Genomic DNA, 14,969 nt, shown 5'->3' with positions numbered 1-14,969 from the left:
CCAGGCAACTCCCAACACAGGAGCTAAGTGGAGAATTAGGGAAGGCCCTGTGAGAAGGGCAAACCTAGCCCCCTATTTACATTCCAATACAGATTAAGAAGGTAAAGGTATCCTGACAGGAGTTGGGTTGTTGTTTTGTTTATTTGGAGATTTTGTTTTTGTGAAACAAATATTAGGAAAAAAGCTTTTGAGAATCTTCACGACTTTCTGTTATGTGAAGTTTGTGTTTTTAACACCTTTGTAACTAAAAGTCAATTCTTTATACAAAAACATGATAACAGTAGAGGCGAGGAACGTATGTTCTGCTTTCTGGCCAAACCTAAGGGGAAGAATTCCCAGCACAGGAGACAGGAATTGAGGACTGCAAGAACTAATGTTGAATGCAGCATTTCATCAGGAAAATTATATCAGATCTGTAGGTTTTGGAAAAATTTTCTGATGGAAGGAGGCAGGATCTTCCTGGGGAATGGGACTGTACCATTTCTTTTTAGTGACAACTCTGAAGAGGCAGTGGATCAGGATTATGATTTCTGCTACACTTAATATTGCTAAGTAAGAGGGTACTTCGATTAGTTACCTATCTTCTTTGCGACTGTGCAAATCTTCACTTCTTTAAAATGACTTTTTCTCTTCCCTTTCTCCTTGATTCAAACTGATCCTGGGCTCACTTGCTTCTTTTCTTTCCTTATCCTTCTGCATCCTGCCAGATCACTTCCTTAGTCATTGAGCCCTTAGGTCAGCATCAAACAGTCTTAGGAACAAAGCTACAGGTCTGTTGACTACAGAAACAGTTTCGGTCAAACTAAAGTTAACACCTTGCAGTTCCACACCCATGAAGGCTGAATGACCCTACCGGCATCCCCTTGAAACCAGACATGATCCATGACTGACAGCAGGACCTGATGCAATGATCAACTGCCTCCTACCCTAACCCTGACCAATCAATAGAGACCACAACCCCAGCTCCCTTAGCTAACAAGTTTTCCCCTATATAACCTATCCCCTATAGGCCATTGGGGAGCCAGGTCTTTGAGCACTAGCTCACCTGCGTCTTCAGGCTTGGTGCCATTTCCTTAAATAAACCATTACTTTCTTTGCTGCAAACTCTTGTCTGTGTCTCCTTTGGCTTTGATGCATGCAGGCAAAACGAATCCCTTGAGTTTGGTAACACAATGGTATTATGATACTAAGTATTGGATTTTCTTTCTTTCTTAGATTCCAAGAGATGACCCTAAGACATTTAAACCTTGGTCTATCCCTATAGCATAACACTGCTGTCATTTCCTTAAAAGGTAAGATCAATAAGCTGAAAGATAATTACTCAGAAAGAAAAAAAATCAGCCAGTCCAGTGACTTTCCAACTGTGTTCTATGGAAATTTAGGACTGTGCAAGTATGTAAATCAAGTTTCATTTTTAAATCTTATCCAATATTTTAATCCTTTAACAATAAACAAGCATGGCTTTGATGCTGACAGAGTAAAGTCAGGGTAACCCAACATAGCAGTTTTTCTTTTTATTTTAAAATAAAATATTTTACTACAGCCATGCCACCCTGAACACACCCGACCCATCTGATCTCGGAAGCTAAGCAGGGTCGGGCCTGGTTAGTACTTGGATTGGAAACCACCAAGGAAGACTGGGTGCTGTATGTGTAAAAATAAAATAAGATAAAATAAAATAAAATAAATTTTTTTAAATACATAATAAAATAAAATAAAATTTAAAATGAGAATGCTGTGGATTAAGATATTTTAAAGATCCTACTCCCTGATTCTTTTGAGAACCACAACTTGAGTGCAAAACATCACAATAAAATCTGTTGATTACTACATTTATAATTAACTAGCGCTATTTGAGGGAGTTACCTATTTGTATTCATTGAGTTCAATTGCTACAGTTTTGTACTGCTGCTGAACACGAAACACGGAGCCCTGAAAACTTTGGCGAGTCAACTCTGAAAGGACCTGGGAAATATATGCTGATAAAAGAAACACATTTTCATTGTTAGAAAATCAAACTTCTGCTTTTCTGCATACTTAATGGGCAACATTAAAGAAACCCAAGAGAACTACATCACAGATTTAGAGAAAACAGGTTTTTTTAATCAAATTCTAATTTTCCAATTAAATGTCTAAAACAACCCACAGATATTAACATATGTATGTTTGATTCTGTTGTGCTTTGTCAGAGAACTTGCACTGATGGTTTTGCTGAATCAGATTAAATAATTGATGAGATTTTTGTTTCTCCTTTCACAATAACAACAAAAATAAAAATAGGCAATGTTTAAAATTATATTTTAAAACATACACCCAAGTATGGCGGGCAGAATTTTTGAATTCTTCAATTATTTTCTCTCTCTACCTCTCTCTTTCTGAGTAATAAATGTGAATATGATGGCAAATCCATTATATTTCCTACGTAAAACAAGGTATGTGAAGCATATAGCATTATGTCTGACACTATTACTCATTGAAAGATAGCTAAACACACAAACACACATACACACACAGATGCGCTAAATACCAAATCTTAACAAATTAGCAAACACCAATGAGTGAACTGGGTTGTCAAGTTTTGTACAGACTTTAAAATAAAGACTGTCTTCAGACTGCAAGACAATTTTAAAAAACAAAAACAAAACAAAAAAACTCTTGCCACTTTACCACATACAACTATTCTGTGTGCAGAATTCTCTCCATGTAGAGCAATTAAGACAAAATGCAGATATAAATTGCATTCTGAATCTTTAGCTGTCATCCTTTACCTGCAATTTCAAATTTTTGCATTCTTCAAAGTACTTGTATTTGCTTTATAAACAAGTGTTAAACGTTGACCTTATTAAATTTATACTATACCAAAATCATATATGTATGTTCCCCATAACGTTTTAAACCACAGCTAAAAAATGTGTAAAAACCTCTGATCTCATCCAGCTTTTCATTTTAAAAATGAAGATATGGAAGCCAAGGGTGAATAAATAAGTAACTAAACATACTTATTCATATCAGTAAAGCTTACCAATCCAATTGTCAGCTATTTGTTGTTCTCACACATAAAAGTTGAGGGATGTGCACATTTTATAATTATTCTATTTTCTTTTTTTCCAGGTGTTTCAATTTTTCACAAGTGAAAAGATAAGCTTTTTGATCCTAACTGGACTCTACACTGATATTCTTATGCTGTTGGGAAAAGAAATGACACACAATTTAGAAACATTATTCAAGTCTGATTACATTAAGATGAATTATTATCTGCAAATTACTTACTTAGACTTTCTAGCCTAGAGGCCACCAGCCTAGAGACAAACCACTGCAATAGTCACAGCAATCACATTTAAAACTGATATGTTTCTGAAGATATCATGTAAATATTGCTATAAAAGCAATTTTTTCCTTTGCATATCCATGCAACTAGACTGATAATACCAGTTACAATCCTAGAATGAAAGACAATTCTCAGTAGATGAACATGTGATTGCTTTTCCCAGGGATGTGTTTGATTCAGTGGCCACAGCTATGGACACCACAAGAGTTCTACAAGGTTTTGTTTGGTTTGGTTTTTACTGTGGATTAGCTATGGGTCTGCGTATGTGCATTTGACCGCAAAGGAGTGGCACTTTCCTCATGTAGATCAGCTATTCAGCTGGTTGACATTCCTTTGGAATTTGGAGGGAGAAAACAGCGTAAAAACATTTTCAATGTATTTTCATGAACCCTTTTATTTTTTAAATTTGTTCATGAAAAACATCTGAGCTGGTATCAGAATTTCAGAAATACTTCTTGTTCATTTTCCCATATATTGAAGTGGGTAACATGGAGCAAGAGAATTCTACAACATAATCACGCATATGTTGTAGTTGGAAACATATAAGATCCACTAAATTCCATTTCTCTGAGCTCCTTCAGAAAAAGAGAAATCAGTTTATGAATTAGGCCTTATTTGACCAGAAAGTCAGGAGGTAAACTGACACTCTACCAGCCAGAATTCACATGATCAGTTTCACCAAGCAGTCCTCTTGGTGGACTCTGAAGAAAATGAAGGAGGAGAGGCTGAGCTGAGCCCTTGGTGATTGGTGAGAGAAGGTAAAGATCAGGCATGGAAAGCCAGGAGGAAGCAGAAGGTCACAGGAGGCAGTGAATCTGTCTGATTGAAGGAACTGGGATATAGCTGTTCAAGGCCCAGTCTGCTGACTTTGGAGGCTCTCCTATGCACAGGAGTCCAAGGGAAGAAGTGGTACAGGAGCACAGAGAGAAAGGAGACAGGAGCAGAAGGGTCATGGACAGGACAAAAATTACGCAAGATTTTTACATACATGAGCAGAAGAGCTGGGCAACTTAGTGGGAGTAGCCGGGGTGAAATAAGTTCAAAGTAATTTTAAACAAATGTTTTGGCTCTTAAAAATAAAATCCTTAATTGTGTAATCTAATATGAATGTGAGAAAAGTGTTTTATCATTTGTATCATTTTAAATGATGGCGAATATAATTTGTATTTTTTTTAATTTGGTTAATCGGGCTAAAGATGGCTACTGGGCATTTATTCTCCACTGTCATCTTTGAGAATTATAAAAATAGATATATCTGAATAAAAATTATTTGTGTGAGTTGGTACACTAAAATCTGGATGGCATGGATATGAAAATACTTTTTTAAAAGACATATTTAAAGCCATATACTTTAAAACAGTTATTTGGGCTCAATATAAGCATTGTAAAAGAATGAAACTTACTGAATTTTTTTAGTAATTACTACATTCACATGGTTCAAAAATATGAAAAGGTATACAGTGCAAAGACTTACTCTCAGACCACCCCCATCCAGCCAATCCTCACACAAACACAGAGTATAAAAACTTTTATTAGCTACTTTTTCTTTTTTTTTTTTTTTTTCCTTCAGGAACAGCTGATCCCAGAATGCCCAGCCACTCGTGTCAAGATTAGAGCTACTCTTGGCTGGTCCCACATATGGGATGGGACACAAAGGCCAAATGTTGGGATATTAAGTGTTAGGAGAAGTCTAAGGTGACAGGACAAGCACCTGGTTCCTGCCTGTTACACCACCTAGACCCACTGAGCAAAATGCCGTTCCCCCTCTTTTGGTCTAGACAATTCCACTCCCTTCCACACCTCAGCAGTACCCTGGTGCCCATAATAGTGAGGAACTAGGACCCTTAACATTCATCTCAGCTCTGTGGATCCTCCTATTTCTTCCCCCATCCCCACTGCCCCTGGCCCAGGTCTTGTAAGCACAGGAGGCGTTTATGCTCTTGCCTTCCGGGCCTTGCCTTCTGAGCCTGGGTTTCTCTCCTGTAAAGGAAAAAACAAACCTGCTCCCAGCATTACCACCTGAAACAGTGAAAATTAACTCTTGAACAGTCTCATAACATTGGACAGACAATAGCAAGATGTGCTTTTTGATTCAAGATGCTAAAACAAAGTAAAAAAATTAGGCGGAAATCACTGGAGAATATAAGGCATTTTCCAGTCTCCTTGCACAACATTGAATGAGTTAATATTAAGATTTCACTGAGTACAAAACAAGAGTTTTCTTTCCTTGGCACCACAGCAGGACAGACACCCCCACCCTCCCTTAACTTCACATTTAAATGGTGCCACCAGCTGTCTAGCTGGTCTTGCTCCAGACCATTCTGCACATAGCTGCCAGGATAATCTTTCTCAATATCTGTAACTCCTCATCCTCACTGGGCATTCAACAGGACAGTTTCTTCTTCCCTAAAGCATTGTACTAACATTTGTGTAGCGGCCACCTATTGTTTTTATCTGCATGGGGTCTTTTCCTTTGAGAAGTTGCCTGTCCTTCACTCCACATGTTCCAGGAGGGCTGCTAGAAAAGGCAAAGGGTATGTTCAGTCCTTACTGAGAGTTAGACTTTTGAGTAAGGTACACTGGGTTAAAAGGCCACTGGGGCAGATCCCCAGGGTTGCCAGGCCGTGGAGACTAAGTCCCCCAGCTCTGCTGCTGAGATCCTAGAGGTGCCCCTGTCCCTGTGCATCTCATGGCCTGCTTCTTTAACTCTGTCCTCAATTCTGTGGGCTACCCACTATCGCCAATTGTATTAGTTTCCTAGAGTAGCCGTAACAAATACCCATAAAGTGAGTGGCTTAAATATTTATTCTGGAGGCTAGAAGTCTGAAATCAAGGTGTTGGCAGGGCTATGGGCTCTAGGGAAGAATCCCTCCTTGCCTCTTCCAGTGGTTCCCTGGTGTTCCTTGGCTTGTAGCTGCATCATTCCAATCTCTGCCTCCATCAGCACATGGCTTTCTTCCCTGCCTATCTGTGTCCAACTCTTCCTCTCCTTTCTCTTATAAAAACACCAGCCATTGGATTTAGGGCCCACCAATCCAGTATAACCTCATCTTAACTAATTATATCTATAAAGACCCTATTTCCAAACAAAGCCACATTCTGAGGTTCCAGGTAGACATGAATTTGGGGGGACATTATTCAACCCATTATGCCAGTAAACCTTCTTTTGAGGCTAATAGATATAGTTTTAGTGTAGAAGTGACCTTTCCTCCCTCATACCCCTGCTGTACCTGGTTCTTCTATCACATCGTCTATTTATCTACATGTGTGTTCTCTCTTTCTAGACTACTGGCCCACTGATAATGTCAGGGACTGTATTGTGTACATCCTTTAGCACAGAGTGTATCTCAAACTGATACTTACATATGTTTGACTAAGCAAGGGCAAATTAATGTGCTCTATTCAAAAAGAAAGTATTTATGAAACCTATGCTATGTAACTCAGATACCCATGAGCCAGGAGATGTAAGGAAGATAAAAAGGAGGAAGCTATAGTTCTTTGACAAAGAAGTCAGGCTTCACATTGTTATTGGATTTTAATCTGTTGAAGTCTCTATTTCACTTTCGCATGTTAAGAAAAATTTTCCAAAACTTGGAAAGGGGAAAAAATACTCCGTGCTCTTTCAATGCTGTACTCCAGCACTAATAAATCCTTTAAAGAGTAATCTGATGTTCTAGGGCTGCCCTGTCCAATGTGGCTATTTAAATTTTAATTTTAATTAATGAAATAAAAAATTCAGTTCTCTAGGTTGCCCAGCTACCTTTCAAGTACTCAATAACCACATGTGGCTAGCAAAGACAATATTGAACTGCACAACAGAGACCATATCCATCATCCCAGAGAGTTGTATTGGATAGTACTGCTCTAGGGAAATGGAACTTTATGTATCTGCCATTTATTAGGGTTCAGACTCTGAAAAGTTCGTTCTTGAGGTAGGCAGTCTCTAGAAGCTGGAAAAGACTGAAATGAATTCTCCCCTAGAGTGCTCAGAAGGAATACAGCCCTTCTAACACTTTGATTTTAACCCAGGACACTTTGGTTTCAGCCTATGTGACTCATTTTGGAATCTGACCTCCAGAACTATAAGATAATAAATCAGTGTTGTTTTAAGCCACCAAGTTTGTGGTAATTTGTTATGGCAGCAGGAAACTAATACCAGTATTAATTTGTAGGGCATTGACAAGTTGCAAATGATTTTTGTATGGTTTAAAAAACGATCCCAAAGGTGTCAGTTTTATTGCCCTGTAGGACATTAACCAGTTTTGTTTGGGTTTTTAGGTTTTGGGTTTTGGGGCTAATTCTGTAAACTTATTCTGATATTCTTTTTCCATAATGGTTTCTTGTGTCTTCTTTTGAGCTTGTGTTATCATCTTGACTCCCTCATTGACTATATCTTTGGCCTTGCTCACGACATATTGTATCAGAGTCGTGGTTTAATATTTTTAAAGTTAGATGCTCACAGGAAGCTAGCAAGGAAAAACAGACAGGACTCAGATTTTTCTATGTCAGAAGAGCTCACATAATTTATATAATGATGAATCTGATGAACACAGTACATTTACAATTTAATAGAATAAACTTCATATCCTACAACAAATATAACTTATTAACTAAATGTAACCTGTAGACGATTATATTCCAGGGAGAAGATATAAGGAACTTTATCTTAATTTTGAACAAATAGCCCAATGTAATTAACATTAAACTTATAACTAAGGACAAATTTCTTCTGTTTTAAGGAAAATACAACAAAAGCAGAGCCTTTGACATTTTAAATAAGACCTTTTCCCACCTGTTTGGTTTCTTAGTTCATGTGCTCAAGAAATTTCTGGAATATAAATGTTGTCCAAGGCTTATCCAAACCTACAACACATTGAAAATGCAAAGTACTTGATTTTATCTTCTCCGGATCTTTCAAACACCACTGTGACAATAGTTTATATTTTTAACCAAGGACTAAATGAATCAAAGTTTAGGAGTTTATTTCAACTTTCAATTCTCAAGTTGTTCACATCCATAAATATTGAGGAGATTTGATGTATATACAAAAAAAAAAAAAGACCTCTTTACCTGGGTTCTAAAATTCTTCATGCAAATTATGTATTTAAAAATGTGAGTTGAATTGAAAGTAATAGATGTGGAGAACTGATGGAGAATTTCACGTTAGCACTTCCTATCACAAGTCGCCTTGTGCTGAGAACCTCTGCTGTGGGCAAGCCTTATTATGTATAATGTCCTCTGAGGGTATAACTTTCAGCACTGGTCAGATTCTGAAAAATTAAGCTATATTATAAAAGAAGACTATTTTTACTCCCAGAAAGACCTGGGAAATTCTTCCAGACAGTTTTAATACTGCATTATAAAGGTGGAACCTGAAATGCACCATAAGTAAAAGGTTCTACTTTTTTTTCATCAAATAAATTGACACTAAATTTACTTAATGGTAGTCCATGGCCTTCTTTTGGAAGAATAATCATCATCAGTTATATTATACTTAACTTATTTTGAAAGTAAAACAATCCCACTTACTGCTACTGCTGCTGCTACTACTGCAACTATGACTGATAATAATAATAATAATACAGCAGTACTAAGTTCTATTTAGTTTAGTTGCTTTTTCATATATAACTTTATATCACACAGAGACTCCTAAAAAGTGAAAATTGAATTTATAAAGACATCAAAGAAAGATGGTCACCTTTATATACCAAGCAACAGTTCAACATATATTTGAGATAATTTTCTAACACAGAGATGTTTAGATCTGGGTCATCAGTAAGATTTCTTGTTCTTTAGTTGCAGTTTAATACTATGAGATATGAATTAATAAGCAATAAATAGTCCTAAATAATGCTGTAGCTAATAATATGACATGACAGTTAACTTTGTTGGTTTTGTTTTTTTTTTTTAATGACTGCCTTAAATATTATATAACTTAGAATGTAGATATTATGGTCATCCAAAATATTACTTACTTGGCAAGTCACCTCAAAATATTTTCTAAATAAACACTTTTCAGGAGTAAAGAGTTTTCATCTTAACCCACCATGAGAAAGATAGAATGCTAATTTTCTTGAATCCCTAAGTTTCAAAAATCTAAATAATAGAGTGTGTTTGTTTAAAAGGAGAGAAATAATCCTCTTAAAAGAATAACTTATTTAGCAAGTTTTATTAAAATGTTCAGGTAATTAGCAATGCTTATTTTTTATTTTTCATTATCTCGATTATAACGAATATTATTAATAGTAAATATCATTACTAGACAAATAACTACTAAAATCATTCTATACAGCAAGTGGAAAAAATGGTATACATGCAATACATAGCAACCATTTAACACATTTTCATCTAAAATGTATCTGAAAGTTCATGGCACCTCAAAGTTTTTTCATTGTAAACATTTTGTGGAGTTTACAAAAATACTTCTAGACACACACACACACACACACACACACACACACACACACACACACACATATATCTATATCTATAGGTATAAATACAGATATGCTACAATTTTTAAGCTAGGTTCAAAAGGTATTCTACAATCATCTATCCAAAGCATAGGAGCATAAATATTTTTCCCAGATTATTTTTCAAGGGAAGCAATGTGCTTTTTAAAACAGGCCCTTGGCATCTTCTAGTTGCTGGAATAAAGACCTATTGTTACTTGCCCTTGAAAAAGAAACATTTATCTACTTCCACTATGAAAGTTAAAAGCAGTGACAAGTTCACATGTTATACCTAGCATTTTTCATCTATATAAGTCAAAATCTTATATCTAAAAGTACTATGGGAAACTTGCAGCTGTGGCAGAGTAAAGAAGTCAGCAAATCTTCTCTCCAAAAATACTACAAAACTGGACAAAATTGTCCAAAACTACCTTTTCAGAATTCCAGAAATAAACCAAAGGCCAACAACAAAAAGAGAAGTGTTTATTCACGAAAAGCTGCTAAATTCCAGGTTAAAATCGGGAAGGGGATCGGGGGAGGTGGCACTCTTGTCTGGAAAGAAATAATAAAAATCAGAATGGAAATCAATGAAATAAAAAACAAAACAAAAAATATGGAGAAAAATTAGTGAAACCAAAATATTTTATTTCTTTGAAAAAAAATCAACAAAACTAATAAATATTTAGCTCTACTGACCAAGAAAAAGAGAAGACATGAATGACCAAAATCAGGAATGAAAGACAGGACACAACTACCAACTTTACAGATATTAAAAGGATTATAAGAAAATATTATGAACAACATTATGCCAACAAATTATGCATTTCAGATTAAGAAGGGAATGTAAGGAGGTTACATGAAGGTAGGAGAAAGGAGGAAGGGATTGGATTAAAGGATAGTTAGGACTGCGTTCTCTCTTGAGGATGTGGTCATGATTTAGAAAGAGGGGCCTGCAAGGGGGCATTTCAAAGGTGTGTTAACCTGTTAACCTAGATGCACAAAAACAATGGACAGGTCTTGCTTAAGGCAAAGATAAACCTTTTACTAAGGAAATCACATGCCTGGGGTGTGACTACCCACCATGACTTGCCTGGTTAGGAATTTATGATCAGATCGCCCTGTGAGATTACCTTACATAGACCCACTTTTTCGTCCACATATAGAATCCCATTTATGAGCATTAGAAAGGTCTTACCCATCATGTAAAGTATCAGCCCTCACATTTTAGAGAAGTTAAGTACTTGTATGAAATCACAAAAATAGCTAGAGACTAAAATCTCCTTTAAATGTCTACATTTCCGCACTCTTGTAAGAATACCAGCTTAAACTTCCCTGTCACCTTTCTTTCTCCATGGTAAAGACTAAGATTGTGATAAACATACTGACTTTATCGAATTCATTCCATACTTATTAAAACATGTTGCTTGTCATACATTGAGGCAGCATTAAAATTAGTAAGAGGTTGCTATTGTCATAAAGAAGTTCAGTGTAGGACAAAAGATAAGACAACTGCAAATACAAAAATAGATCAAATATCAGAAAGAAAGTACAAAGTGCAAAGGAAATTCCAAAAGGAGTGTTCACATCAGCTGCAGTGACTAAGAAAGGATTAAGGGAAAGGGCAATATTTGAGATAAGGCTTGAAATAGTAAGTAGAATTTTGACTGTAGAAAATGAGGCAAGGACAACTCAAGAAGGGGAAAGACACAATGTGTTCAGTCAAACTAAAGCTTGGATTTTAGTTGTTGGGAATCTTTTCTGCCATAATACAGTTTAAAAAGGACATTTCTCGTCAGCCCACTGTACCTACTCCTGTGGGCACACCCGAAAGCATAGATAAGATAGGCTGCCTGCCACATACAATTACCAGCAACCCTTCTCCCTCTCTCACTTCCAAGAACACATCAGAGTGCAAATAGGAATGAATTTACAACAGATAATCTCCAATCTGCTTTAATTTTTAAAGAAAGTAATTTGCTAACTTATAGTTTTTATTCAAAAATTGCTTGCTATACACCCCACAATGGGTGGTAATAATGGGTTAAGAACCACCAATATAATGGGAAGTAAAGTTAAAAGCATTGCTTAGAGCTATCCCTGGGTGGTCTCAAGTACAAACCAAGGCATTTAAACATTGAAGAGAAATGATTCAGGCAGCATTTGAGAAAATTACTCTAGAAGTGTGGAGAAAGAAATGAGACAGAAAGTTATTGCAAAAGTCCTGGTTAGGGGTAATAGAGGCCTAAATCAAGATGGTACTAAAAAAAGATGACATAATTGAGAAATGTGACAAATACAGAAGATAAGCTTTGTGAGGGCACAGGTCTAACTTGTCACCTCTGTATCTCTAAGTGGTCTTTAGCTCAATAAATATTTGTTGAATAGATAAATAAAATCTTTTTAGCAAGGGAAGCTTTTCCATTTACTAGCTCTATGACCTTGGATAAGTTACTTGACCTCTCTATATCTTAGTTTTCTCATCTATAAAATGGGGCTCATAAGAGTGTCGACATAGCAGTGTTCAGACTGGTAGATAATTTTTATAAGTTTATTTGAGCCAAAATTGATGATAATTGCTGGGAAGCAAGATCTCAAATGCTCTGAGGAGTGACAGTTTTGAAGTTTATTTTATGCATTTGGGATTAAGGAGGGAATGTAAACATTATTTGAAGGTGGGAGAAATCAAGGCGGTGATTGGATTGTAGGATAGTTACGGTTATGTGCTTTGAGAGTGGTTAGCTTATTTCAAAGATATGTTAACTGTGATGCACAAAAACAATGGACAGGGCTTGCTTAAAGCAAAGATAAACCTTTAACTAAAGAAGTTATATGCCTAGGACATGACTACGCACCATGACCTGCTCAGTTAGGAATTTATGATCAGATCACCCTTTTTTGTCTAATATAGTTTCTAGATCATAGGGTTGTTTTGAGAAGTAAAATTGAGACAGAATAGGAACAGAGCTTGGTTCCACTCTTAACTGCCAGATCCGGTACCACTCAGCTAGTTCCGCAGCTTTCGGAGGCCAAGATAGGTAACTTTCCGACCACAAAACTTCCCCCAGGCAGTCGACCCTCACATCCACATGTGCACGCAACCCTGAGTTGACCACTCTATGACCTTCCTAGGTTGATGATAATGAGCAGCACCACCATTTTGGGCCTACCAAGATTGCGCCAGGACCTCAGCATCAGCTGCGTTTATGCAAGCACCATAACCAGGAAGAAAGGAGAGGATCACCCCATCTGATGTCAAGTCCTCCCTCACTGTGTCCTATATAATGCCCTGAGCAGCTAGAGACCCTCTCTGACCATGCCGTCTCCCTTGTGCTTGAATATAAGCCCCAACATACTTTCTCTGAGCTTCTGGTTTGGCCTCTTGTCAATTTCTATTACATAGAGAGCCTAAGGACTCTAGGTCGGTATATAAAAGTAGCTAATATTTTTTATTAGTGAAACATTATATCCTTAACAGAATTTAGAAGTGAAAAAAAAATGCTCTGAGGGAAGAGTAATCAATAGTATTAAGTTTTTAGTTTGGTGCTCAGTGGACAAGATACCAGGTAGTGTAGATTAGGGATTTGGGGATAAGGATAGACTTAGAGATCTGACTCTTTGTCAGTTACCTCTGCTCCTCAGACCCCTCTCATCTCACCAAGCTCCAGTAACACTAGCCTCTTTTGGTTCCTCCAACATGTCAGTACCTTCACACTGCTGTTCATTCAGCCTGGAAGGGCACAGAATTTAGACTCAACAAATATTTAATGATTCAAAAGATGAATTTGGAACTCTTTCAAATGGAGATAAAAGTTAAGTCCCTGGGAATGTATGAAACTGACGTGTGGACAAAAAAGGGTCATGGTAATAAATCTGAAAGTAACCTTGTAAGGTGATCTGATCATAAATTTCTAACTGGGCAGGTCATGGTGGGTAGTCATGTCCCGGGCCTATAATTTCTTTAGTAAAAGGGTTTTAATAAGCGAGCTCTGTTCATTGTTCTTGTGCATCTAGGTTAATATACTAGAAGTAATCCTCTTTTTTAGACCCCACAAAGGCTTAAACCACCCTCAAGGGAGCACATATCCTTGTTAACTATCCTGTAATCCAATCCACTCCTACATTGCTTTTTCTCACCTTCCTGTAACTTCCTGTTCCCTCCTTAATTCCAAAGGCATAAAAGACTGCAAACTGTCATTTTCCAGGGCACTTGAGATCTTGCTTCCCCACTCTGTCATCTGTCAGTTTGGCTCAAATAAGCTCTTATAAAAATTCTCTACAGGTTTGGACATTTCTTAAATTGACACATGTAATAAAACATGATGGAAGAAGATAAAAGGTGTGAGTACAGAAAAGAGAAACCAGCAAATACAAAGGAATATTGGGAAAGGTAACCAGGACAGTTGCTGCGAAGTCTTAAAGAGATGGGTAATACCACTTTAAATGCTCAGAGGAGGCAAAGGGTGAGGACAGAATCACTGGATTTGGCAATAATTTCAGTAAAGAACTCTGAGAAAGTAATTTTCCATGAAGTTGGGAGGTTAGTTAAGGAAAATAAGTCAACTTACATAGACTAATTTACCAAAATGATAAAGAGGAGAAACAGGCCCCAGAGAATGTAATTTTAGGGACAAACCCTGTTTTGGGGATTTCTCTGGTAGGAGCGTAAGGAAGCCATAGAGAGGCAAACAGCTTAAGGAACAAACGGAAAAAAAACATGAGGCTATATCCTGGAGACATTATTTGTACTGTATTATAACGTCCAGTGCTTTCACACGCATTATCTTCTCTCCCAGCTCTCTGATGATATGCTCTCTAATCCAGTGGTTTTCAAAAATGTGGTCGCTAGATCGGCAGCACAGGCATCACTGGGAACTTCTTAGAAATGCATTCTTGAGTCTCACACCAGACCTTCATCATCGCGGGTGAGGCAGAGCAAACTGTGTTTTTAAAAGTCCTCCCGAGGATTCTGATGCCCTCCAAGTCCCCACAACCACCACACTCAAGAGAGAACGACAAAGCACGAAAGGCGTGGTGGTCACAGTCGGAGGACAGAATTTCCTTCTCAACCCTCTGTCCGGATTTCCCTTGCTTCTAAGAGGGAAGTGCACGACCCGCCCCCCCGCCGCCGCCGCCGCCAACCAGCCAGCCCCGCAGGGCATTGTCTCCCAGCTTTGGCCTTAGTCTGAGCG

The 14,969-nt window shown here is 37.4% G+C and overlaps 1 protein-coding gene and 1 pseudogene across 1 annotated transcript in view; both read left to right on the top strand.

Annotated features, from left to right (window-relative positions):
• LOC105298171 (aldehyde oxidase 2) overlaps positions 1 to 4,478 on the top strand; it is a 79,297-nt gene extending 74,819 nt beyond the window's left edge. Inside the window, exons 36-37 of the mRNA XM_023535987.1 lie at positions 1,216 to 1,292; positions 3,112 to 4,478. Of these exons, the coding sequence (XP_023391755.1) occupies positions 1,216 to 1,269 (54 nt within the window). The 3' untranslated portion in view covers positions 1,270 to 1,292; positions 3,112 to 4,478. The remainder of the gene's footprint in view (positions 1 to 1,215; positions 1,293 to 3,111) is intronic.
• On the top strand, positions 1,536 to 1,653 carry LOC111745144 (annotated as a pseudogene).
• Positions 4,479 to 14,969: the final 10,491 nt, after the last annotated feature.

Source organism: Pteropus vampyrus, unplaced genomic scaffold (genome assembly GCF_000151845.1).
Source record: "Pteropus vampyrus isolate Shadow unplaced genomic scaffold, Pvam_2.0 Scaffold146, whole genome shotgun sequence".
Classification (NCBI taxonomy): domain Eukaryota; kingdom Metazoa; phylum Chordata; class Mammalia; order Chiroptera; family Pteropodidae; genus Pteropus; species Pteropus vampyrus.
This window is presented reverse-complemented; position numbering and strand designations above follow the sequence as displayed.